The 27654-nt window shown below is 45.1% G+C and overlaps 1 protein-coding gene across 2 annotated transcripts; it reads left to right on the top strand.

The window, feature by feature from the left end:
* Positions 1-404: 404 nt before the first annotated feature.
* Positions 405-26494, top strand: LOC146191789 (exosome complex component MTR3-like). Of its 2 annotated transcripts, none has more exons than XM_084599989.1 (9): positions 405-583; positions 729-786; positions 878-956; positions 1252-1426; positions 5643-5703; positions 5811-5896; positions 12620-12679; positions 16423-16539; positions 26240-26494. In XM_084599989.1, the coding sequence occupies exons 1-9, from the start codon at positions 500-502 to the stop codon at positions 26381-26383; spliced, it is 864 nt and encodes a 287-aa protein (XP_084456115.1). In that variant the 5' UTR covers positions 405-499; the 3' UTR covers positions 26384-26494. The 2 variants fall into 2 exon arrangements, with proteins under 2 accessions (XP_084456115.1, XP_084456116.1); XM_084599990.1 differs by lacking the exon at positions 405-583 and having other exon boundaries at positions 1252-1310; positions 1391-1426.
* The last annotated feature ends 1160 nt before the right edge of the window (positions 26495-27654 follow it).

The following is a 27654-nucleotide window of genomic DNA, read 5'->3' as shown; positions in this document are numbered from 1 at the left end:
ACACCTTTCTTTATGGGAATTTTGTTACTTGCTTTATGCAGAACTATGTACAAGTCCGTTTAATTACGACTTTTACCTTAAAGGTGTCGCACTGCAGACATGTAACAGGTTAACATTGTTTTTCTTTCATCGCATCGCGTTATAGAACCACGTCTCCAGGAAGCTAAGCACCTTTTAACCAATCATGCAGCTTATCGTAAGCTGCCAAACGCATGGCCACCCGATAATAAGCCGCTCTATAAACTGTGGTCAGCAGATGGTATTCTTAGATATTTTTTGGCACACAACGCAAACGCATAATAAATATTATGGTATGATTTATTTAACGTAAATATACCACTAATACCACTTCTTGCTTTCTTCCGTTACTTCCGTGATAGAGTTCAGTTTAAATGTTTGCCGCTTCGCAGCCAAGCCAAGCTAAGCCTATGGCGCGTTCGTGAGTTTTTTTTGCTTTATGCGCTGGCGTTCTTTCCACGTGCTGGTTTAAATATTTGTTATGCCTCCAAGGGATTCAAGGAGGAATTGCGGTCCAGACACTGCCAAAAGTTATGTGCTCTATCAAAAGCGCGAGTTAACTTTGGTAAGCATGCAAAACTACCCGTGCGTCTGTTCGTGTATTTGTCGGCGATCTTGTGCTAAACCACGAATCGTCATCCGATTTCGAGAAATGTTTGTTTTGCCTTGAAAACTTGCAAAGAAATATGAATATGCCCTTTTCGTTACAGTTAGACAGCTCAGGAAAGCGTCATGACGGTCGACAATTTGGGGACATTCGTCCAATATGTGAGTAAAGTTTCGTGCTCTTGTAAACTCGTGTACGAAATGACCTCCGATGTCTGGAAGCTGATTGTGGACTAATTATTTTCTATTCCAGTTTTAAAAACAGGAGTGGTCAGCCAAGCCAAAGGGTCTGCTTACGTCGAAATGGGAAACACAAAAGTTGTTTGTTCAGTGTAAGTAGCACCAACTTATTTTGATGTTCTGCTGTGATGCTGGCGTCATAAATTCCTGCGTGTGAATTCTACAATTAAGTTAACATGAATAGCTTGCACAGGCCCTTGTCACCTAGATGAATCGTCGTCGTATATTTTGCCCCGTGCATCTTCAGCTGATGGCAGTGCTTTCTTGAGAGAGCGCTGAACTCTGGGTTTTTGGTCATTTTGCGATTGTCATTGACAAGTTTCAGCATTAGTGCGTGCGTATGCCTGTTCGTTTCTTGAAGTAGAGTTTTGTGTCTATTTCATGCAGTTATGGCCCACGAGAGATCGCTCGTCGAAAGGACTTCACTTATAAGGGCCAAATCAACTGTGAGTTCAGATTTGCTCAGTACTCTTGCCAAATACGTCGCCAGCATTTGAATGACAGTGAAGCTCTCCACTTCTCTCAGCTTCTGGAAGAAGCACTAGCCCCGGTTGTATGCTTGGTGAGTGAACGTCTTGTTGTGTCGCGCATGTAACTGGAAGTTTGTTTCGTTAAACTTCCGGTCATATGTATGTGACGTAAGAGATGTGTACGGAGGGATGAGAATAAAGGAGAGGCAGACGGTGACGTGGTACTTGGCGCATAACATCTCAACTCTGTGTCAGTTGATTACTTATACAATGCAATACTTCTTTCAGCATGCTTTATGGAAATATCATCCTGTGCATGCTAGCATGGCTGGTGTGATATCTAATAGGCTTATTGTCAAAGTGCCATACGTTTGCTTGAAGCAGCGCCATCCAGAAAACTTGGCGGTATTTTCATGGGGCTGGTTGGCGCATACTTTCCAAATTAAGAAATCTATTACAAGAAGAAACAGTTGAGGCGGCATTTGTGCAGTGCAGTGAGCTTGCCTGTGTGGAAAAACTTATATTCTCGTATGGGTGCCATGCCTTGGCTGGGCATTACTAATTTGATGCGGCCCTAATTTTGTGTGAGTAGAGTTAACTAAGAAAAAATTTGCTAGCGATAGTAGCTCCGCGTTTAGAGGTATAAAGGAAGAATTTTAATGATTCCCATATTCTGCTCTGTCGTGGATCCTTGTTTGCGTACATGTACTTCGCTACTTGCTTAATTAGGAATCCCTAAAATTTTGCCTCTTAACCAAGCCATACAAGTGTGCCTGTGTGGTTTCGGGGCAGCGTGTCTGACGAGCTCCAAGGGTCCCGAGTTTAATTTCTATCGTGCCCTCTCATGAAAGTTGCCCGAGTAAGCAGCTCCTGCCAGCCCTGCCATGTTATGTAGTTTCATGATGTCACACAAACCACTGATCAATTGGTGCCAGGCCATGTCATCTGCCAACTACTGCCTGATGTAGGCATGCTTGAGATTTTTCGCTCGCAATGCCAGCAATGTCGATAAAGGATTTTCTGGAGAATGGGGTCTGCTGTCACATTAAAGGCAAGGATATTACCAGCACTCTATCTCAATAGCCATATGGGAAGTAAATGAATCAAAATACAGAAAAGTACAAGGAATGGAACAAGCATTCACTCTTCAGCTGACATTTGTTTGAAACCGACTCACCAGATCATACATTATGTACCACAACTCCAAGAAACACACATGTGCTTGCAGCTCTTGTTGCATAGTTCCTGAATATTCGTGTATTGTGCTGTCAGCAGAAGTCTCCTAACTTGTGCTTAAAGTGGCTTGACAGTGCTTAAAGTGAATTGGGTGAAGCTCAAGATTGACGCAGGAAGGTAAGGCAAATGTTAAAACCAAATCAGAACGAAAATGGTCTGCACAAGGTAAAAGTGACGGAACTGTTTGAAAATATGCGAAATGGATGTAGCTACTGGGCATTTGTGGCAAGAGACTTCACTATACATTGGGTAGTGCGATCAAAAAGCTATGAGAAAATGAAAGTAATGTGTATGTCAGTGCAATAAACCCCCTCAAAGTTAAAATGTTCAAATGCTAAATTCATGAACGCAAATAAGGTTAAGCAGCGACTTGGGATGTGCGGCTTCCTGGTTTTTATCATCAGTGTCATAACCTCGGAGAACGACACAACAGACAACACCCAAACTTGGGTGGACTTCATGTGCTTGTGCAAACATTCAGTGATTTCCTCATTTGTTACCATTAAAATAAACTTACTTGCTATGTGAGTGGCCGGTCACACAGCATTGGAAATTTGGGAGGCTGTACATGCCAGCTGAGGAAAGGAGGATGGCAAAAGGTATGGGGGAAAGAGAAAGATACAAGGTGCTCAATGCGGATTTTCAGAAAATAGCAAGGAGAGATAAGAATGCCTTCCTGAACATACAGTGTCAAGCAGTTGAGGACAACAGCCAATTAAGGAACACAAGAGCTCTGTATAAGACAATCAAAGATATCAAAGGAAGCTTCTGTGCTAAGCTGGGCGTGATAAAGGACGAACGAGGCAAGGACCTCACTGAAGCCTCAGAGATAAAGAAGAGGTGGCAGGAATACACAGAAGAACTGTACAAGAAGGACCCGGATGTGCAAACCCAAGATAGGACGGTTGTGATTTCTGATCTCGAGCCGGGCATCCTGAAGAGTGAAGTTGAATGGGCCTTAGCCAGCCTTGCTAAGAACAAAGCTAGCGGAATTGATGGTATTCCAGCTGAGTTGCTTCAAAACCTCAACCACGATGCTGTTAACACACTGCATACATTATGTCAAAAGATTTGGACAACCCTGCAGTGGCCACAGGATTGGAGGAGGTCAGTTTACATCCCCATTCCAAAGAAAGGCAGTGCCAAAGATTGTTCCAACTACCGCACGATCGCGCTTATTTCGCATGCTAGCAAGGTGATGTTAAAAATCCTGCAAGGTAGGCTGCAGCAGTATGTGGATCGGGAGCTTCCGGACGTGCAAGCTGGGTTTCGCAAGGGCAGAGGAACTAGAGACCAAATTGCCAACCTTCGCTGGATCATGGAAAAAGCAAGAGAGTTCCAGAAACCCATTTACTTCTGCTTTATTGATTATGCGAAAGCGTTTGACTGCGTAGATCACAGCAGATTGTGGCAAGCTCTCCAAGAGATGGGAGTTCCAATTCACCTCATCTGTCTCCTCAGGAACCTTTATGAAGGGCAAGAGGCCACAGTCAGAACTGGGCATGGTCTTACTGATTGGTTTCCGATTGAGAAAGGGGTGAGGCAAGGCTGCATACTGTCGCCCTGTCTATTTAACCTATATGCAGAGTGCATCATGAGGAAGGCCGGTCTGGACGAGTCTTCAGCTGGAGTGAAGATTGCTGGAAAACGTATCAACAACCTTAGATATGCGGATGATACCACTTTAATGGCAGAAAGTGAAGTGGAACTCAAGAGACTTCTGATGCGCGTACAAGAAGAGAGTGAGAAGTTTGGGCTTAAACTGAACATTAAAAAGACGAAGATCATGGCGTCTTGCCCTATCAAGTCCTGGAGCATCAATGGACAAGAAGTGGAAGCTGTGACAGATTTTCTATTCTTGGGTGCCAAGATTACCTCGGAAGGAGACTGCAGCCATGAAATTAGGAGACGCCTGCTTCTGGGAAAGAGAGCAATGGTTAGCCTTGACCGCCTAGTAAAGAGCAGGGACATTAGTCTGCCAACCAAGATCCGTATAACTCGTGCTATGGTCTTTCCAGTTGTGATGTATTGATGCGAGAGTTGGACTGTGAAGAAGGCTGACCGCCGAAGAATTAACGCATTTGAATTGTGGTGCTGGCGGAGACTCTTGAGAGTTCCTTGGACTGCCAGACGATCAAATCAGTCGATATTGTCGACCATAAACCCTGACTGCTCATTGGAGGGTCAAATTCTAAAGTTAAAGCTCAGCTACTTTGGTCATCTGATGAGAAGAGAGGAGTCGCTGGAGAAAGATTTGATGTTGGGAAAGGTTGAGGGTCGCCGGAGAAGGGGTAGGCAGCGAACGCGATGGTTAAATGGCATTCTCGAGGCATTGCAGATGAAGCTATGTGATGTTAAGAAGATAGTGAAAGACCGGAAAGCGTGGCGTGACATGGTCCATAGGGTCACGAAGAGTCGGACACGACTGAACGCCTGAACTGAACATGCCAGTTAGAAAGGACAGCTAACGGTTGCTAAAATCTTATTTTATTATATTTCAAAGTACACCAGTGCAACCTGATTCGGGGTTTTCTAAGTCTTGACTGTGGGTTGCCTATAAAATCTCTGTCTAACTCATGTTTGCCACTTTACCTATGTTCTCTCCAGCACACCTTACAATTTGCAGACAAATAGGCTTTGTACTTGTTGACAAGGTAGGAGGGGGGGGGGGGGGGACATATTCCACTTGCTTTCTGCTTAGTTTGCAAGATGCAGTTTTTTTTTTATCATTAATTAGTAACCAGCAGCCTGGAACTCTGCAATTGTTTTGTTTTAGTATATTTTCCTTATTTTATATTGGCCTTCATTTACAACGATTTCTCCTGTTCAGATGATGTTTCATTGAACTGTTGACTGTGCATATTACTGGCCTTAATGTCCATTAGCTTTTTAAAGATGTTGAGTATGCTTAGTTTATTGAGAAGGCAGCCTATTCTTGCTCAACACATCTTATTGTGGAGGCCAAGCTTTTCAATTTAAGCCTGCTCTGCCATTTCATTCCCAAGCCATATCTAGGCCCTTCAAGTACGTATTTGTTGTGTTCACAAGTGGCACTGATTCTTTCTTTCACAGCACAAGTTTCCAAAGTCAACGGTTGACGTGTTTGTTTATGTGCTGGAAAATGATGGCGGAGGTAAGATGTTGACTTTTGGAGTTATACCAGTGGGCAAATTTCATGTTGTAAATTCTGCGCACATACTTGATTTCTATTAATGCATGTTTCTTGTCTCGTGAATCTAGCCTTGGCAAGTGCCATAACAACAGCTGGACTTGCGCTGGCGGATGCGGGAATTGACATGTATGATGTTGTCATTGGATGCAGCTTGGTGAGTTGCTCCTTGTAAAATTTCCACTTTCAGAAAAAAAAGAAAAAAAAAAGAAGGTAAGCATTATATTAAATTCTTAGTTTAAGACTGGAAGTCTCGGTCTACCCTGTGCCCTTGCAACAAGCAAAAGCTTCTTTCTTTCTTTCTTTTTTTTTTTTATATATTTGAGTGAATCTTGTGGTTTCTGCTTTCATTGTGAGCAAAAAGTGGATCTGAAGCCTCGTTACAGCTTGGGTAATGAGAAATTAACCTGCTCTTAATGTATGGTATCTAAGGAATGGTAAATTATTTCTGATCACTGAAACTCCACATTAAAGGTTAAAAAAATTCTTGTTATCGCTATGGCATATGCTCTTGCGCTAGTATACATAATCAGTTATCATTAGTCATGGTATTATAGCACAAGATGCAAAATAAGTAAGTGCCACTTTAAAGCATTATTGGGGTTGGCCTAGCCAAGCCCCAGCATTTTGGCTTAATTATTTGTGCATGGTTCTGCATTCAGCGCTGGCAGTGAATGTGCAACAGTCAAACTGCTATGCTTTCTTCATTGTTGTACACCTGCATCTTGAACATTGTTCATTGCATAGCATTTGAGCTTGTGCGCCGGCTTTTATGAGGTTTGCAGTGGTGTTTTCATGTTGTGACATGCATAGCTGAGGTGAAAAGAAGGTTGACAGAATTTTATGCACTGTTACGGTGCAAGCATTGGCACATTGGTTAGGAGAGCAGCTGCAACAAATTATGAAAAATATGAGCAATGTTTTTATGTGCTATATGTGTGTAGCCACTGGTAACGGAATAATGCTGCAGTGAATGTCTCTCAGCCACGAGATTTTCAGCTGAATTCATAAACACATTTCAATTTGATGCTCCATTTCCACATTGGCAAGTGGATAAAATAGCTGTTTCTCAATTTGACAGTCAGATGCGCATCAATGTTCCCTCTGGCTGGGTCTCTTGAGGGATCTCCCTCTGCTGCCCCATTTCCGAGGAAGCCTTCCTCAATGGCTTATGGGGATAAGATTAAGGCCAAACTTTGGCTTAAAAACTGCATGCTACTACATGTAACAAGCACTTTCTGTCCCATCCAATCTTTTAAATAACCTTCACTAGCAACTTCAACCTTTGCAGCCTAGTGAAACATGTTTTGTGGGTTTGTGAGTGAATCGCAGTGAAGAGTGACCGTAAATGCTTTTTGCGTCTGGCAGCAATCGCCACCAGGAATGTAATGTGTACATAGGACATAGCATAGAAAGCTCAGAAATGTTGTGAAACCTGGTTACTTCTATTTGGGATTGGTGTGAAATTTCTCTCACCCTTCACGGTGAACGATGAAAGTACGCAGCACATTGCTGCACATACACTAACGAATGAGTTGGATTCTATGGACCCTTTGTAAAATTGGAAGTCAGCTTCACTGTATAGCAAAAACTCCTTCACCGTGGCTGCCAAACCCGTCTTGGTGCAGAAGTTGGGTGCAGCGCTGAATACTTCTATGTTAAGCCTGATTTCATGCACAAACCTGGCAAACAGAATTCCTTTGCTATTGAAAACCAGGTGGAGGTAGGGGCGGGGGAGGTGGTATGAATGGCACTTGGGAGGCACTGGAGGAGCTCTTGATTCGCAATTGCGGCAGCAACACAAGGCAGAGGTTGTGCAGGAAATGGATGTGACCATTATTGTCACAATAGACTGTCTCCTGCCTGCACCCAATCTCTGCTACCAAGACAGGTTTGGCCTCCATGGTGAAGTGGTTTTTGCTGTGTAGAGAAGCTGACTTCCAGAGTTTTGCAAAGTGTGCATAGAAGCAAATGGCAGTGCTGCAGTGACTAGGGCGCTCGACTGTTATGCCCAAGGATGCGGGAGTGAATCCCTATTACGGCGGCCACTTTTCGATGGAGGCGAAAAGCAAGGTGCTCATGCGCCGTGCGATCTCTGTGCGCGTTAAAGAACCCCAGGTGGTCGACATTTCCTGATGCCACCACTACGGCGTCTCTCATAGCCTGAGTCGCTTTGGGATGTTAAACCCCATAAACCAAACCAGAAGCAAGTGCTGCTTGAAGTTTGAAAGGAAGCTGGAAGCTGTAATAGTGAAAGCACTTAAAAGCCATGCTCTTTTGCTAATTGCGAGTACCCCTTACAGCAATTTAGAGAGAGGGAGAAAAAAAGAAAATAATACTCCCTTTGTGAAGTGAGCAAACTCGCACGTTCCCTTGACAGTGCTGGCTTTTTGTACCTGAAGTGGCATGCAAACTATTGATGTGTGCTGTGCTGAACTTAAGGGCATTCAATGTCATTAGGCTTATTCTTTTATTTACAGCTGATTTTACTGCCATCAGTAATTTTTGGTTTAGCCATGAACACACACATGTTCAAATGTCCCATGCCAGAAAATAATTTCAGTGAGACCTCATGAGCATGCACCTTACAGGACCACTGGAAAACTGTGTGTAAAGTGCCTGTGTGTCCTAACTAAAGGCAACTTATATATATGCACAGATTAGCTAATTGACGACACTTGAAGTTTTCCATGAAGGGAGGCACACACAAGAACTCGGTTGGGGCGCATTGGGAAGTCTCAGCTGCATTTTCTGTGTCTCCAAACATGCAAATTGTGACAGTTCTCACAGCTCGTTGCTGTTGCAAAACTTTTAGCAAGACCTCTTCACAGGCTAGTGGTGATCAACACTTGGAATTTTGTCCAGATGCTAGATGCTTTGGGTAGTACACTGTCATTTGGAAAGCACTAAGCAAGGAGAGTGCGCTATCTGGGACACCATAAATGCGAGAACGCAATGGGTTTGGTCACAGAGGAGCTGTGATTCCATTTTGATAGTAACGTGGGAATAGTGACTGGCACACTGAAGAAAATGGAAATTTGCTGTGGCTGGCAGGAACTGCGGAACTTCCATGCTCTAGCGAGGCCAAGTTCACGTGGCTACAATAAGCGTCAGCTATAGTGATTGGCACGTCCGGGCCACTCTGACCGAGAGAACGCTTTCTCTTTCTTGGCGTGCCAGCAAACATGCTTTCTGTGTGCTGCACTGTGTCAGTTTTGACGTGTTGCTATGACCTATGCATTAGGAGCACCGGTAAAATTTTCTTGCAGTAGCTTGTTATGTCATGGCTTTTTTACAAACACATTCTGATTTGTTTGCGATCATTAAAAGCACACGCTAACCTGAGACATTCGGGATAAGCCACAATGTCATGAGCGGGCCTTAAATGAGGGGCACCTCTAAAGGGGCACTACAGTGTCTTCTTCATTGCTGACTATTAACGGATAGCAGTATTCCTCATGAGTTCCAGAAAATTATGCCGAGAAAGATCAGACGAAAACACATTTCATTCACCCAGGGCTCGAACCGGAAGCTAGCAACCGAAACTGCATCTTAGATATGCGCGCCGGAAGCTTGCATGCAATTGTTGCCTTGTCAATGTTCCTCTGTGTAAGCACCGTAGAGGATGACAGTGTGACTAACCGCCGTATTCACAAACACGCCTTCACTCGAACTTCTACTCCAAGCGGCCCTCGAGGCCTGTTTTTCGTTTCACAAAGCAATCTCCACTCGAATCGCTCCTCCAGTGGCGGAGAAAACTTGAGTTTTCTCGAGAATCTCGAGTCTGCGACGACGCTACCTTGGCCGCTCCTCGACCGCCACTCCGCTTGTAAACATGGCCGACATCGCATCGCTCGCTCGCTGTGTGGAATTCGTTCTACCGGTATACCGAAAAGTTTCACGAAAGAAGATACGACAAGGATGCACCGAACCTTTCGCTAAAGCATCAAGCTGTGACAGTGACCCGGGACTTCTGGCACGCTATCGTTTTACGAATGTGGTCATGGCTAGTCTCCGGCCGTCCCTGCCGCTCACGCCGAACATGGATAACCGTGATCAGCCACCGACGTCTGTGTTGTTTGATCGTCGCATCGTCGCATTGCGCGTGTGTGGCGCGGGCACATTTCAATAAGTCGTCACTGGATAAATGGATAACCTTTTCGGAGCCCACTGAGTGTAGAGTTGAGGCGCGATTTGGCCAAATGGTGAGCTCGCCCGCGGCCGGAGTCGAGCTGCGGCGGCGCACTTTCCGTGGCTCGCCCCGCGCGCTTCCGCAGACGGCGCCGAACTTGTGGGGGAACAGCACCGGAGGTGCGGTGGGACTGTGCGGACATAAATGGCTTGCCCGTTGCCCGAGGGTACGTAATACGTCTGCGGACACGCGGCCGGCGCGGCGCTGTTGAGGGAGCGCGTTGGTGTGCTCCTCCTACGGAGAGATATTCGCGGCCGACGAAGAGCATGGCTTTTCAAGTACGTTTTCAATTAGGGCTCCCTACTTGTTTGGAAACCGCACGCGGCATTTTCTTCTGGAGGGTCGAATTCAGCGTGCATGAGCTGCAATGCGCTGCGAAGCAGCACGCATGTTTAGCTCGCCTCCGAGCAGGCCGAGCCATGCTGGTAAGAGTTCACGGCTCGTACTTTTTTTTTCCTACAATGTATTTTGACGCCCGGCAAAAAAAAGCATGGTAAAAAAAAAAGTCGGTCAAGCCTGTCAAAAAAAAATAAAAAACGTCTGTCAAAGCCTGGCAATAAAAAAAGGCAAAGCGGCAAAGGCCGAGCGTAGATCTCACACGAAAAAATAAACCGAAGTATTCACACCATTTCTCGAAGCTGACGTCACCAGCAGCGACTGTTGCCAGATGCGAAAACATTTTCAGCCATTTTTCACAGCCGCCCTTTTCATCCAGCCCACAAAACAAGTTACACTATGTTGTTAACGTCGAGGTCGGTTGCGAAAGTTGTTTAGAAGACTTGACATGAAAAACTGAGCATGTTACATAGTTCAGCACGCAGTTTTCGGGCCAAAAGTTCATCTTAATCTCGTCCCCATATGCCACTTGCGCTGCTCCGAGTGGAGGAGGTATTGTCGAGGAGAACTTGTCGGAGGAAACGCCGAGGGGTGTTCTTGAATCCGAATCGGCCCTGGAGTGGAGCAGCGGCTGTATTCTCCGCTCCAACAAGTGGAGGTGGAGCGTCGAGTCGAGACGCGTTTGTGAATACGGGCGTAACTCAACCTGTGCCTCTACTACTGGTTAAAGAAAGCTCCTTTGATGTTACTTTGTTAGTAGGTTGCAAAGGCGACAGCTAGTTCCTTTCCAACCTTGCCTCCTGTACGACTTTTCTTTTCATATTTTTGTTCGCCCCGCCGTGGTGGCACAACGGTTAGGGCGCTCGACCACTATACCCGAGAATGCGGAATCAAATCCCGGCCTCGGTGACCACTTTTCGATGCAGGTGAAAAGCAAGGAGCCCATGTGCTTTGCGACGTCAGTGCACGTTAAAGAACTCCAAGTGGTTGTTATTTCCGGAGCGCTTCACTATGGCGTCTATCATAGCCTGAATCTCTTTGGGACGTCAGAGCCCATAAACCAAATCAAATCACATTTTAAGGCTCGTCGTTGTCGTCAGCAAAAGTGTCACGCTTTTGCGGCAGCTCTGATACTTAAAAAATAAATTAATTAATCTTGTCTGCCACCGGATCCGGGGAATGGAACCTCCATTCCTTGGATCCCCAGCCCAGCGCTTTACCACTGTGCCACGCTCCGGATCGTGAAACGCTCTTCGTAATTCCCCTTGCCTACAGTGAGAATGATAGCGAGATTCCACGAATGACTACTGCGCTTTTCCATTCCTGTAGACGAATTATAGAATGTTGGTGAACTTTAATGCATTTAATGAAATGCTGGTTGTGTTCGACAAGAGGCATGCGATGTACCGTCACGACAGGTTAGGATGTCACAAGGCGATTCATGCATATATGAAGCTGACCCCACCGGGCATCCGATCCAGGCGTCCGTGCGCCTTTTCATTTGCCGCTTCCTTGAATGCCGCACCACATAGCGAACAGAAGCAGACCCAGATGTCTAGGAGGCGTTAGTACAGTAGGCATCAGCGGCGTTTGAAATTGATTTACAGGATAGAAAAGGTGCAGTATCTGTTACAGTTCTCTGCGTAGACATGTACCGTCTTTGCCAAAAGTAACCAGGCTGCGTGTTCCGTTACTCAGTCTGGTAGTGTAGAATTTGCATCACTTCTGGAGATGTAAATCTGTGCAAAGTAAAGGCGAGTTCCTGTCCTCACTTCTTAATAAGTTGTGATCATCTGGGAATCAATATCAGCTTTAGAATGCAAGTGAGAAGCAAAACATGCAGCCTTGTTACTTTTGGCAAAGACTGTAACATGCCGTAAAGGAAGGGCTGAATGTGAAACAGTAGTCACCCTCTTTACTCGAAGCATCATTCACCGCCACATTCGCAACAAATGCATAGTAGAATGCAGCACTCAGGCTTTCTCCTTTCACCACTTTAGTCGCCAAAGTGCTTCGTAATTTTTTGTTCAATATGTGTTGGCCGGCTTTTACCTTTTACTTTTGTTGCTGCTTGCTTGGTACGGTTTGAACAGCAGTGCTAACCCACACAAAATTTTAAACTGTTGCTTAAGCAAGTAGGTCTTCACTAAGTTTCACTGCACAGAACTTTTGTTCAGCACCCTGATTCCCATCAACCTATGCTTGCTATAAGTGCTTAGTTCATTGCGTGACATGTTTTGTTTTTTCATTTAGAATTATAAACTCGCCTATTCTCCTTTCTTTTTTTGCTGCACTACTGGTTGCAGATGAGGTTTATTTTGATCACTTATTCACTTTCATCTCTGCCCTCAGCGTCAAGATGGCAGCACGTGCCTGTTGGATCCAACTTATAGAGAAGAAACAGCCCCTGTGGTAAGCACAATGGTTGCCTAGTATTTCTTTCATGGCTGTTTTTTTATGCCGCATTCTATTTGGGCATGCATAATGAAGTTATGTGTTGTGGTCACAGAAACGTTGGTACAAGTACTTTATTCTTTATCTCGGTGTAGTCTATTGCAGCACTTCCAGAACTGCAAAACGTTTGGAGGCACTATAGTAGTGTCCTGAAGAATATAATGCTAGTGGTGAAAAAACATATTACTTGATTGCAGCATCATGTCATGCTGTTGGCATTTGTTGTTTCATTTTGTAGCCCCTTTCTGTGCAAGAAAGTAGGAGATTGAAGCCTTTGTGCCCGAATATTTAAGGATATTTTTTTTGTTCACGACCTTGTAACATTTAAAAGTGTTCTTTAGTTCTTCACATAGCTCTTAGTAACAGGTATTTTAGTCTAGCATTCAGACATCTTGGAACAAATTTTGTGCACATTTTAATTAACCTGGAGAATGCACACCTAACTTTTAACAGTCATATACAACACATAACATCAACATCATCATCCTTTCAAAAACTTGGACTTCCTCGTCACTAACTTAAAGGAACTCCAAGCGAAGTAAAATTATTAGCGTGTAACTCGTTAATAAGGCCTAAGCTAAAATATGCATAGATAATTTGGGATCCACACTCAAAGACCCAGCTGAAGTTGAAAAAGTGCAGCGGTACACTGTCCGCTTTATTTGTAACAAATATCACTGCACTGGCTCACCTGGTGGCCTAACGACCGCTGTTGGTATTTCTCTCCTTCAGATTAGGTGAAAAGTGTCACACTTGTCATTTATGCTCTCGCTTATTCATAGGAATTTTGGAATTTCATCTAATTAAACCTCTGGAAACACTTAAAACTCGCCACCATCATAACTTCTCTATTTCGCAATACTTTGCTCGCACAAACACATACAAGTTTTCTTACTTCCCCAAACCATTTCTGACTGGTACAGCTTACCAGAGAGTATTCTGCAAAATGACAACTTTGAAAAGGCATTGTTGGAATGGCTTTTGAATGTTCTTTTGTTTTGTTTGTGACTAATTTACCTGTGTTCCTTTTGTGCAAATAATGAATATTTCTGTCATCACTTGCTCTTGACGTATCAAGCATCCGTTTATCACTCAAAGAATGAATTCTCCTGAGATACGTAATATTTAGTTTGTCATCAGCTTGGACCGAACAGTTATGTTTGCAGTATTGTATAAATAAAAAGTAAAAAAAATAAATAAGAGTGTTGCAGAGGACTGCCAGCAAAAAGGCACCTGCAAAGTGATAACTACTGGCTAGAGACTCGCTAGGCTTGACTTGTGCGATGGCTGCAGGACATTGGTACCCAGTTACTTTTGCTGCAGTATGGCATACAGCACTGACAACAGACACGACCCTATTGTTCTTGACTGCTGCATTGTATCGCTGCTTTGGTGCCGACACCAACATCTACCCATGTCACTGCTGCAGCATAGTTTCAGAGTTGGTAGGTGTACTCAGTGGAGAATCACCACGCTTTGCGCTTATACCATTTTTCCTACTGTATCTACAGGTGTCGTGAGCAGGTCAGAACCTTATGACAAGGTGCAAAGAAAAAGAAAGAAAAGAAACAAACCTTTTGTATCGGTTTATCATCTGGCTTGACTGTGGATTGACTGAAGAGTGCTACAAGCAGGTTATGGGATGGTACGGTTCGCACGAAGCAGATTAAAAGAACCCCGGGGATGAATTAATGCTCTCCAGTATGGATAGCTAGCCGCAGCCTTATGACAAAGAGAATGTTTTCTGTCCAACTGGGTGTTTTGTAAGCTAGGAAAGGCTGAGAGATGGGATACAGATGTTGCCATCGTCAGCCAGTTTTAAGGTGAAAGCCTTTAAGCTCTCATCGTTGTCAGCAGGAGCTGTCGGCAGAGGGTGTCACACTTTCGAGGGTGATAGTGCCTTGTCTCCTTAAAACCTTGTCTCCACCGGGAATCGAACCTCCATCCTTTGGATCCCCATCCGAGCGCTTGACCAACTGCGCCACGCCCTGGATCGTGAAACGTTCATCATAATTCTCCTTGTCTACCATGAGGATAGCGGAATTTCATGAGTGACAGATACTGCGCCTTTCCTTTCCTGGAAACGAATTATAGAACGCCAGTGAACTTTGATGCCTTCAATGGAATGCTGGTTGTGTTTGATAAGGGGTGCGCAATGTACGGTCACGACAGGTCATGAGGTCACCAGGCGATTCATGCATATATGAAGCTGACCCCACCAGGCATCCGATACAGGTGTCCGTGCCACACAGCAAACAGGAGCAGACCCAGATGTCTAGGAGGCGTTAGTACAGCAGGCATCAGTGGCATTTCAAATTGATATATAGGATAGAAAAGGCGCAGTATCTGTCACAATTCTCAACGGACACGTCATAAAGGAAGGGAGGAAGATAGGAGTGAAAGAAGCGAGGGAGATAGAGGTGCCGCAGTGGAGGGCTATGATACACCACGCTATAATGGCTTTCTCCTCTTCACACTTTAGTGGTCCAAAGTTCCCTCTAGAATTTTTACAATACTTTTTATTTAACATCATCAGGATGTAGGGTGCGCCGGCAAAAAGCCAGTGATGAGGCTTGACGAGGCTGACACACCCTACAGATGCAGTTTGGTAGTGGCACACATAAAAAAAACCTAACCGAAATAAAGAAAAGCATGGGTTAACATTCAAACATTGAAAACATGAGATAGCACGGGTATCAGTCAGTTGTTCATCAACTCTGATTCGTCATTTAATGACGAATGCCTTAACAAAGCATTTCTGGGCGCCGATCGTGAGCCTGGTTTCACAACATGATGACCTTGGGGTCTCTTGCAGTGTAGGTAGATGTCACAATTTTAAATTGACTAATGAGAAAGTTCTTTTGTTCAGTTTTGTCTGCAATTATAAATGCAAACTTTTGTTTGCAGACAAATATTGGTACACCTAAAAAAAAAAGGTCATATAATCGATTTTTAAAATGAAAATAGCATGGAGTTGTCTTAGGTGTTATTTCGAAGCAGTGTTGTTGAAGCACAGCAACGGTTTTTACGTGTTAAGCACTGAGAATTGTAGGTGCCTTTTGAGGTAAAGCTGTTGCTAAAAATGTCCTATGAGTAGTACCATAAACTAATGTATTGCAGTAGTGACTGTCTCATTGTTTGGTGGAGGGAGTTTCTTAGTGTAGGCTTGGTGAAGAGTCTCTTATTCGAGTTATTCCATTCGGAACAAAGATTTGAAATGAGCAAGGTGCTTGCAGAAAAGCCTTCTTCCTTGTTGAACACTTGCAACTATTTTAGTGGGCGCGCTCTAATATATTTCAAAGTGTCTAGTTACTTGCACCTTACAAACCTTCCAGTGTTGGGCATCGATGTATGTCATCTACTGTGTTTACTTATGGTACCGCATGACAACTCCAACAATAAAATCTTGTTAATTCAGATTTCACGGGACTAGTGATACTGTCTGAAATAACAAGTGTCAAATTATCAGAGTGGAAGGGCGGGGTGGGGGGTGAGTGACTAAACAAAAATGCCTTCCGTCAGGATTCTTTTATTTCTTAGAAATGCCTTTTAATCATTGATATCTTTTGCGGAAAAAAAAATTTGCATGAAAGTGTTTTTTGCAGTTGTAGTGCCTAATCGTTCAGTGCATATACACTGAAACCATCAAAACGGTCAATCGACGACACCGAAACAGTTGGTGACATTTGTTTTCTATGCAGGGTGCAGAGAACATTGACCGTGGCTTTGGTCGTATGACCCTGGCCTTTATGCCGGCACTCCAGCAGGTCGCTGCACTGGTACAGGATGGAGACCTGGATGCAGCTACAGTAGTGTCGGTAAGCAGTGTTTTGCACCCTTGAAAATTTGCCAGTTTCAACAGCAGCGGGGCCAAGAATACTTCAAGCTAAATGTCTGCTCTCCAAGGCTTTCCATCTACTCATCTGCAACTTAGTCAACTGCCTTTGGTGAAGACTTTGTTATCGTAGATTCTCAGATAATCTGAACAGTTTGGGCACCTTCTCTTGGAGCTTGAATGACGGAGTTAGGAAAGAACTTTCAGTTTATGCAAAGCATTGAACTTGCGCACATTCACAAAAATAGAATCCAGTTGTAAGTCCAAGTGGTTATTTGAAACCTTCTGCAAGTTCTCCTGTCTGCCAGGTTTACTTTGGTTTTATTTAAATTCCTCCTTGAAACTTGTGAAAAGCTGCTGCTGAACATCTAATGTTTCAGAAACAAGTGCAAAACAAATGGCAGCCAGCTGAAGTCTTAGAGTGCCGGGACTTAGCCCAGCTTTCTCTGCTTGCAAGAACAGTGATGGTCTGTATGGGTGTGACCGTAGCAGTGTCAAAGTGGTGACAACATCCGTTTCGAATACGCATGTTTTTTTTTTTGTTTTTTTTTTCCGCTGTGTACATAACTTTCTGCAGTGCTCTTGAAAGTCTTAGTAAGATCGGCTCTTTGGCTCAAACTTGCGCAGAATAAAACACCATAGCTGGAGCACTTATTGGCCAGGTTGCTCTGGCATCATCAGTCGTCATCATCGCCATGCACATTGCAAGTGATTAAAATGCAAACTAAACTGTCCGCTGTGACGCTTTAAAAAGTAAAAAAAATGAGTGAACAACTGTACAACTCAGACACATCTTTGCGGCATATAAAACACATGTCCTTGCTGCTATCTGTACAGCATTGAAACTTTGAGGTTGTTATAATTGCACTGGGACACTGGAAACTATAATCTGTAAGGGGAGGGAATAAACTTTAAATGGTGCTGGCCATTAGCCTTCAGGTCTGCCTACAGATAGAGGGCTTCTCGACTACCCTGTGGCTATGAAAGTGAAATACAAGTGCCAAGTTAGGAACCATTAATACTGTGAAAACTTGTTACTATAGTGGTCGTAGGACACCATAAAACATTGTAGGGCGGGGATTTCGAATTTTCTGGTAAGAAAGCAAAAAAAAAAAAGAAAAAAAAAAAGAAAGGTTTCTTACTCTCGATGCAGCATGTTAGACCTGAGAACATTGCGCTGAACATAGTTGCGGTCAGTATTTATTTAACTATTACAGTTGAATCCCGCTACTACAAAATCGGCGGGGCGTGCGAAAAATTCCGCTGTCGTGGAATTTTGTTGTCGAGAATTTAGACAACTTGAGCAAAAAAAAAAATTTATTTCCAGAAGTCCGTAAGCTTTGTCTGCTTGTGTTTCACTGCCATCAGCGGCGTCACGCGACTCACACTCTGTTAAGAAAGCTATTGCAACATTATTATCATGAGAGCCCAGGAACTTCCTGAAAACATCGAAGGCATCCATCACCTGCGACGAGGTTGCCAAGGCGGGTGAATCCTGGGCGAAGTCAGCATCGGACGACGGCTCTTTCGGCTTGCCAACACTTTTAACGATTTTCTCATCACTTAGCTCTTCGTAGACAAGCACATCCGCGCCAGCGTTCAGGAAATCGTCCAGCTAGATTTCGCCAGGGACGTTTCATGCATCCTGGAGGGATTTCTAGGCTGCACTGATCCCCGGAGTCGACGATGATGATGAGCGGCATCTTCCGGGGCTGTAGCTGTGCTGGTCATCTCCTGGTCAACAAACCCGGCGTGCTGGAAGCAGTTGTAGATCAATATCGACCAGGTCACGTTCCACGCAGCAGCCATCATCTGAAGAGCCATGAATAGGTCCACCTTTGTCTCCTTGCCAGTTTCGAGGTTCAAGAGAATCCGCTGACAGCCTTTCCCAATAAGCACACTTCATGCTTCGGATGATGCCTTGATCCAGCGGCTGAATGATCGAAGTGCAGTTCGGTGGGAAATCGCACTTCGACGCTTGACAGTTTGACGTCGTCAATGCTATGGGCAAAACAATTGTCCAAGAGCAAACAAACCTTTCGGTTCTGCCTGCTCATGTTGCAGTCAAATGCTGTAAGCCAGTCCGCAAATAAGGCACAGGTCATCCATGACCGCCCGTTAGCGATGTACTTGACGGGGAGGCTTCTGTTTCCCTTGAAGCAGCGCAGTTTGGCACTTTTGCCAATAACTAGTAGAATCTCGATGATACGAATTCCAAGGGAGCACGCAAAATATTCGTATCATCCCGAATTCGTATGATCCAAAACAAGTCAACTTCCACATGGGAATGAATTGAAAATGAACCAAACTTTATTAAGGCAAACTACTTGCGGCCGAAAAAGTCCGTAATGCTTGTCTGCACTTTTTTGCTGTTGATGTCGCGAACAAGCTCCGCCTGAAAGGCATAAAACTGTGCCGCGGTTTCATTGCTCACACTGTCGGCACTTACGGTGTGGCTCAGAACGTCCAAAGCGTGAAGAGTATCTGCCGTTGACGGCGGCTGATCACACTCGTCATCAGCGTCACCATCGCTGTCAGGCTCATTTTCGCAATCATTCGCTTCGTTGGCCAAGTCTTCAATAGACCTCAGCCCACAGGTCGCGACGTTGTCGTCCGCGGTAACGAAGTCCCGAGCCGAAGCTTCAGTTTCCAGATTGTCCCAGCCATCAATTGTGAGGTCTTCATCTGGCTCTTGACAATCTCCTGCCAAAGTCGCGTCAAGTCCGATGGCAAATCTGCACTTTCTAAAACAGTTCGAGATTGTGTCTGAAGTTACACTTCAGACACGACATGGCTAGAAAGTGCAAAGCATCTAAGAGACTGATCCGCAAGTTTGCTTCTTTGTGGTCAATTTTTGCCAGCAAACGCCTCACTAGAAGTCCTTTGAAATGATGTTTCACATTTCTAATTATCCCAGCATCCAGTGGCTGAAGATGGATAGTAGTTTTCGCCGGCAGGAACTTGACTTTCACGTTATTGAATCTCATTTCCTTTGTGTGGGCAGAGCACTGGTTCACGAAAAGCAAAATTTTCCGGTTTCTTGACGCCATTTTCCGATCGAGGCTTGTCAACAACTCGCGGAAAAAATCTCCAGTCATCCACGCCTTTCGGTTACCTTTGTCAAAGACAGGCAAACGCTCCGGCGATCGGAAACACCTTGGTTTCTTCGACTTACCGATGACGGTAAGCTGGAGTTTCTCGGATCCATCCAAGTTGCAGCAAAAGAGTACTGTTACTCTCTCCTTGCTTTTCTGGCCGCCCTGGCATAACTGGCCTTTTATGCACAAACTTTTTTCCGGTTGAAGGTTGAAAAAGAGGCCCGCCTCGTCGGCATTAAATATGTCACGTGGCGCATACTCCGAAATCAGCGCCGGCAGCGTGTTCAGCCACTCACCTACAGCTGACTGGTCCACTTTCTTGCCTTCACCTGAAACGACCCGGTAGACAAGTCCGTGCCGCTCCTTAAACCGGTGCAGCCATCCCCCAGACGCTTGGAAATATTCAATTCCAAGCGAAAGCGCGACGGTGTCGGCTTTTTCACGTAGCACCTTGCCGTCCACGTTGACGCCGGCCGCTGTCACTTCGCGGAACCAAGTCAGCAGAACCTCTTCCAGCTTGACATGGGTCGCTGTTTTAGCCTGCTTCACGTTCGCACCGAAGTGCTGCACGTTCTTCAAGATGGCATCTCGCTGCCCAACAATGGTGCAGAACGTTGACGGTGCTAACCCTAGCTCTTTTGCTAAGGCGACACGTTTCTTCTTAGGGTTTTCATCAACCCTCTTCAGCACTTCAAGCTTTTTCCTTAAAAGAAAGGGATTTACGCTTCCGCGACATTTCGGCAGCAGCGAACGCTGGCGTCTTTCTAACGTTTGGGCACTTCACGTCACAGCGAACGACAGAAAGAAGCGGCAAACAGAGAACTACCAAGGTGAACTACTGCAGGGGTAGCCAGCGTCACAGGCCTCCTGGGAACAGCCGGCGAGACAACTTTTCGATAGACCAATGAGCTGCCAGCGAATGAGTGACGTACACGACTGGGCACGTGCCTCGCCTTAGCCGTCCTTGTCTAGTGCTCGTCAGTTTGCTACGAAAGGGAGGTGGGGGTAGGGTGGCTAGTGGGGTGAGGGGGGTTGGAGAGGAGAGGCAGCTGCAGCGGTAGGTACCCTCTCCCCCTGTGAGCTCTTGCACTGAGCTGCTCGGTGGCTTTGTGCGTTTGTACAACGTTCGTATCATTCGCGGCAGGGGGGGGGGGGTGAGAGTGAGGAGTTAGCGGCGGCCGCGTCGGTTATGTTACCCTCATGAGGCCGGCTTGCTCGCATGCGCGACTAGTTGGCATGTTCGTATCAACCGCGGCGGGTTCAGAAATTCTTCGTATCACCCCGAATCTTAACATATTCTATACAATGTAGTCCGTTCAAAGCATTCTTAGGATTCGTATCATCCCGAAATTCGTACCAGCCGTAATCGTATCATCAAGATTCTACTGTAATGGGGAACGTTTGTCCGATCCATCTATGCTTTTGTGCACAGCAGCACAGTCATCCTTTTCTTGCTGTGCTTGCCACCCTGGCAACGCTGCCCTTTAAAATCTAGCGTCCTTGCTGGCAACATCTCAAAAAAGAGGCCCATCTCGTCCGCGCTGTAAATATCAGACGGCACGTAGCCGTTCATAATATCAGCCACATTGTCTACCACCCATCCCGATACGCCGCCAGTGTCCGCAGAACTTGCTTTACCGCATAAAACTTTTCCCACGATGTAGTGCCTCGCTTTGAAGCGATTGAGCCAACCTGAGCTGGCCTTAAAGTCATCCAGGCGTAGCAAACAGGCGTAATTGAGGACCTCTGACGGGAAAAAATTGTCATGCTGCATACCCGCTATACTCTCGATAGCAAACACTGCTAGCAGCACTCTCCTGCAAGTTGCAACTTGCTGCAAGTCATCACATGCCCGTCAGGCCTCATTCCCACAGCCGACTTTTCCCTCCTTTGTTGTCTCCATCTCGCCGGCATCTGATAGAGGTGGGGTGGCGATGGAGCCCCACTCAATCGAGAGGCAGAGCTCTATCGCTGTGATATGACTACACATCACGGCTTTTGTTTAGCTGCGAGTGAGAGAGCCAGGGGTGTGGGTCGGCCCGTGGTGGTGGCACGAGTCCACATGCATCCAATTCAGCGGTCATTGTTGCAGCTTTTTCATTTGAAGAATGTAAGTCTGAGATCATACTCAGTCTTCTGTGTGGCAATTATTGCTTCGTAGGTTCTGGAAGAGATTTTCAGTTTTAACGGAATTATCTGTGTATTTCTTCAAGCTATAAATAACTAATGGGTTTATCTGTCAGGTATTGGATATCGTCCTTGTCTTTGTGGGAAGTCAGTGCATCCATTGCAGAACTCCTCTTTGTCTTTCTAACTATAGCCGCAGTGTTCTTACATGACTTATTTAGTCCCTACTTGAGATATATTGGCCCCAACTGAGGCAGTGGTGCCATATCTGAAGTATGTAAAACAGCGTTCGACAACAAGCAGACTTCTCACGTTGTCCATTGTGCCATCTTAGTATTCAGACAGACAGCTGTTGTGCTGCCCCTCACTTCCCCATGCAAAGCGGAGTGATGTGGAGCTGTTGACATTGCTTTTCTCTGATGATGTGACTGTTCTTCAAGATATTCTCCAGTCAGCAAACTTGCACATCTTAATTCTGTGATGTCGCTTTAGCTGGCATTTGAGAACTTTCTTGCGATTATAAACGAGATGTGGCACTCATCTAAGAGAAGCTGTATGCAATGCACATTTGAGTATATAAGGAGGACCTGGGCACGATATGTCTCTTTGCTGGGGAAGTTTTCCGGGGGCTTGCTTCCTTCAGGGTTTCAGTGTACTCTAGCAAGACGAGTTCCGGCAAATGATGTAAAAGTTTTTAAGCATCCGGAGACTGATTAGTGTCTGGGTAGCTCGGATGAATGTGCTGCGGACAGTTACTGACACTCATTGAAATGAACCATCAGTACATTTTGGTAATAAACTTAACTGTTGATCCCACACTTCCAAGCTCAGCATTGCTAGTGTGCCTTGCTTGAGCTTTCAAGAAGAAATACCTGTGACAGCTGGTGAAAAAATTGGATTGCTCTTGCATTTATCTTCTCAACATTTCTGGGATGTACAGTACTCACGGATTGAAATAGGACACTCGGAGCGCGTGGCCGTCGCTGCATGCAGCGCCGCCCGCGGATGCTCATGGAACCAAGGTGCTGCATTGTGGTATAGCGCGAGGGGGAGAACTTCTAAAAAGCAGAACTGCTCCTTCCGGTCGCCAATCAGCCGGCCTGTTGTTTACCACACTGCCTTGCATGCAGCGACGGCCACACGCTCCGAGTGTCCTATTTCAATCCGTGAGTACTGTACATGCTGTCTTGAAACAGACTGGCTTACCGAGGAACCTTGGGGCATTCTGCTCAAGTCCTTTAAGTAGACACCCCGCATCTGTTTCTTCTTGAACATTCTTAAAAATATGGTTCTGGTCAGAGGCAACTTGAGCGGGGAACTTGAAGGGTCGGTGTATCGTGAAGTTGGTTTATAAAAAGTCGGCACTCAAATCAACAGCTCCAAGAAGTGCATCTTGTTGCTCACAAGTTCTTGTCAGAGGTGCATCTCATGCACGAGACTTCACAGTTTTGACTGGGTTGTTGCAAACCATTCTACCTCAGCAGTCCACCCTCTCTTGACAACGTTACTATATCTGACTTCATTTGAGGAACTACTGAGGGACTTCTTCACAGTATTTCTGCACCAAAAGAAAAGCAGCCTTTCGGTTCCCTGAGTGTTCGTGAGATTTTGCAGAGAGGTGATGCAGAATTATACATTGCCTGATACTAGTCATTTCTGAATGCATAGTGCAACCTCGTTAAACAGAAACGTATGTAGGGAGTTATAAAAAAAAATGAAATTTTGATTGGTGTGGTGCTTTATTTCTATGGCAGTTCTGTCTATAACGAAACAAAAAAATTCAAAATCTAATGCACCCTGCCACGTTAGTTAGTGTGCTCAACTGCCGTGTCCGAGGATACGGGATTGAATCTCAGCCGGCAGCCGCTTTTCGATAGAGGTGAAAAGAAAGGTGCCCGTGTGCTGTGCGATGTCAGTGCACATTAAAGAACCTCAGGTGGTTGAAATTTCCGGTGCCCACCATTATGGCATCTCTCATAGCCTAAATGTCTTTGGGACTTCAAGCCAACGAAACAAAAATGGGATTCTCGACCATTTAATTTTTCTTTGCATTTACATGGTTGAAAATGCATAAAAGGAGCAGGAAAAAGTTCCGGAAATGGAGTATTTCGATCGTTGAATCGGTCACCGCAGAAGTGTGTTTGAATCATCCTGGCGTTTGCACGCCATGCCATCTAGGGGCAGCAACGGCTGACAGGCATGTGACCGACACGTGATTGAGCTATGGCCTCATTATGCCGCAAGCCTCTGCTATCACTCCGATGAACCCATGCGCACACGTTGAAATTCGCGAGTTCGTTGACTGTGTCGTGCAAAATGACATCACAGAGTTGCAAAGCAGTTTCGCTTGCGATGAAAATCAACACATTTAGAGCATTTGAAAGTGTGCGCAGAGAGGGCACGTTGCCTCGGGCCTTGTTTTTGTATCTAGCATGTCAACAATTTTGTACGCAAGGCAGACAATCAAAGTGCTGATTAAAGACTTCCTCTCCAAAGGTCCTATGAAGAAGGATCGGAAGCATGTTAGTCTTTTCATCATGTCAGCTAGCGCTTCCCATTGTTACGTTTGAAGTTTTCGTCGCTGGTAGTGACATCTTAATGGTGGTACCATGGCGCTCCAACTGACCCACCAAGAAATTGTCTATCAGCTGATTTTTGCAGGTGATGCAAGTAATGACGACAGAAAATTGGAAATAGGAGAGCGAGCATCAGACAGTACTGAGACCATGGTCGTGGTCAAGATTGTGCCGGTTTTTAAATAAATCTGTTCCTGCGCTGGGTCTACATCCCTACTTGAGTGTTCATTTTTACTCTCCAGCTTGGAACGAAAAGTGAGATTTTGTATTGATGCCAACTTGTGCGTTTTTGCACCTTTGTATTCTCCATATTAGAGCACATTTTGCATGGTTATATTTGCACACTTGTTTGCAAGATTGTATGCTCATACTTTTAAAAGGAATATCATATCATCATCGTCATCATCATCAGCTGGAATATACCCACTGCAGGGCGAAAACCTCCTCCATTTTTCTTCAATTAACTCGGTTCTGTGCTAGCTGCATCCACTTGACCCCTGTGAATTTCTTAATCTCATCCAGCCACCTAATTTTCTGCCGCCCCATGCTACGCTTTCCTACCCTTGGAATCTAATTTGTTACTCTTAAGAGACCATTGGTTACCCTGTCTTCGCATTGCATATCCTACCCATGCCCATTTCTTCCTGATTTCGACATCAGATAGAACAGCCAATTTTTCGTGCCCATTACTAGTTTGTTATAACGAGGTTTGGCGGCACGGGCCTCTCGGTCTTACAATTAACCATAGGATCTAAGATGATTCTGGCTTCCATGCACACAAGCCCCGATTCTTTGACCACTTGTAGAGACACACTAACATGGCATTTACTTCATCTGCTCAAGCTTCTTTTGCACGTCAGTTGTAGAGTGGATGCTTTTATTTTGTGCCTTCAAGGCTTTTTTTTTGTCGAGCTACATTTTCCATTGCAGGAAAAGCACTGACGAACTTCACTTGTCTGTTTGCATGCCAAACGACTCAAGACAAGCTCACTGCATGCAACACCGAGCTAGTGCTGATATCGCGGTGGCATGAGATCCATGCTGCAGCCATTGGATGTCTGCCTGAACACGCTCAATACAGATTGTGTTCAGGTACTGCACAGAAGGTGGCTTGTTAATGGTTTGCATACTTTCATGCCAACCAACATTGCCAAGCTTATGTTGCTGGATGAAGTTTCAGTGTGGTTGTTCATGGTGTGGGATGCCATCTCATATGTTGTAATTATTTAACATTCAGGAAACACGCCGTTATAAATTTGTTCTGATGCATACATAATGCCTTGCTGAGATGTCTCAGTGATTTACTGTTGACTGCTGATCCCAGGGATGCGGGTTTGATCCTGGCTTTGGCAGTGGAGTTTTGACGGAGGCAGAAGGCAAGGCGCCCATGTGTTGTGCGATGCCAGTGCAAGTTAAGAAACCCTTGCTGGTTGAAGTTCCAGGAGCCTTCCAATGTGGTATTCCTCATAGCAATAATCACTTGTGAACATCAAACCTTATAAACTAAACCAAACCAAACTAGCATCCATAATACCATATTGTACACCGTGGTATGGCATCATCTGGTGCGGAGCATGACATGCCATGGCACACAGACACTCATGGCTTGAGGGCAATGGGGACTTACATGGAAGTAGAGAAAAAACATTGCTTCAAGCTTTTGTGCATTTTTGCTGTTTTTTGGAACGAGAAATTTGGTGCCTACAGGAATAGGTATACGCTGGAATGGGGCAGCTATGGCACTGACTTTCACAGGGTTGATGGTGACATTCCTCTTACCTTGAGGAATGCCATTGCTGCACAATTGCTTCTTAGCGTGGTGCTTTCAGCTTGACTACTTCGGAAATTTTCATAACTTGTGTTGTATCGCATGAATTTGCAGGACCTGAGAGCGCTGATGAATGCCTGCCATGAAATTTATCCTCTCGTCCAAGATGTTCTCATCAAGGATCTGGAGGAGAAGCTTGAAGGCGATATGAAGAAGATGGTTGTGTCTAAGAAAGAAAAAGATGGTATCATCAAGTGACCGAAAAGGCATTTTCGGATAACTGTTCATCGACGCACATGTTGATTTTTGGAAGGCACACTCATGTCGACTGTAAATAAGCATTGAATACACGGATGTTTTACATCAAAACAGCTGTTTAGTATGGCGTCCTTTTAGTGAGCACTCATTCTATTTCTTGGCTTGGGATGGTGTTTGATTTCTTTTAGAACTTAAGGAGAATTTTGCTTCTACCTTGATGTTCATCATTTGTTCTTAAACTCAGCTTTCTTCAAGAAAAATTCACGTCAATTTGGGGGGAGAGTTTATTACCTGGGAAAAACTTTAGACTTTTTTTTTCTTTTTGCATTCGCATCATGGATTAAACATTTGCAGAAAAGATGTCTGCATTATTCAAACAAATGACCCCGGCACGGCAGAAGAGGCTGCCATTGCCATAGTTTTCATGACGTGTAATGAACATGCCATAATACTTGGTGATTCGCAGTCAGCATGCAGGAATAACCAAAAGAGAAGAATTTCCAGCATATCATTTGCAATTCTTCATCACACCACAGCACGCCGCCTCCTAGGTGTTTACATCATACGGACTTCGGCGCACACCCACCTGGAAAGAAACGAGGCTGCCAACGCCTCGGCCTGAGGATACGTTAACCGGGCACCTCTTCCAGAAGGATTTTGTAGAACCCAGGATGTACCCAAGTAATATACTGACATCCTCCTGCATTACAGACTTGACAGAAGAAAGTATTCTACCCACCCAAAACTAACCAGAGAAAACGCAGTCACCCTCCGAAAAATACAATACAACAGTCAGGTTCACAGCCCACCACATACAAATATGAATGTGCATTCTGTGACATGCCAAACACCCTTCACATATGGTGTGGGGATGCAAGGTACCACAGGGTACAATAACCACCAAGAACCTTACAGAAGACCGCTGGGAAACCCAGCTGTCATGCCCCAGTCTGAATGACCAGTGTAGTCTCATCAACCGGACTAGGGACGGGGCTCGAGTTCACGGCTTCCTGGACTGAGGAGGCTGCCCACCTGGGGTGAATATCATGCCTGCATTCACTAAAAGTTTCTCTCTATCTCTTGCGAGAGTTGTCCATTCTCCTATTCATCAATCAATGAAAGCACACGGTCAACCGAGATCATGACACCAGCTTTTAGCATAGTTTGCTTCAAAAGGCATTTGTTTATTACTGTCGCGCATTCCAAATATTTTTTAGCAGTGGAAGGAGATTGTACATGGTCAAATCTACCTTTTACAAGTCCAGGATTAC

The sequence above is a fragment of the Amblyomma maculatum genome, chromosome 4 (assembly GCF_055883805.1).
Source record: "Amblyomma maculatum isolate TAMU_Amacu chromosome 4, ASM5588380v1, whole genome shotgun sequence".
Taxonomy (NCBI): Eukaryota; Metazoa; Arthropoda; class Arachnida; order Ixodida; family Ixodidae; genus Amblyomma; species Amblyomma maculatum.
Note: the sequence above shows the minus strand (reverse complement) of the source record. Positions and strands in the feature narration are given on the sequence as shown.

Coding starts and splice junctions, on each gene's coding strand:
- LOC146191789 (XM_084599989.1), top strand. CDS start 500: ATGCCTCCAAGGGATTCAAGGAGGAATTGCGGTCCAGACACTGCCAAA. Junction 584..728: donor AAAAGCGCGAGTTAACTTTG/GTAAGCATGCAA, acceptor TTTTCGTTACAG/TTAGACAGCTCAGGAAAGCG. Junction 1,427..5,642: donor TAGCCCCGGTTGTATGCTTG/GTGAGTGAACGT, acceptor TTTCTTTCACAG/CACAAGTTTCCAAAGTCAAC.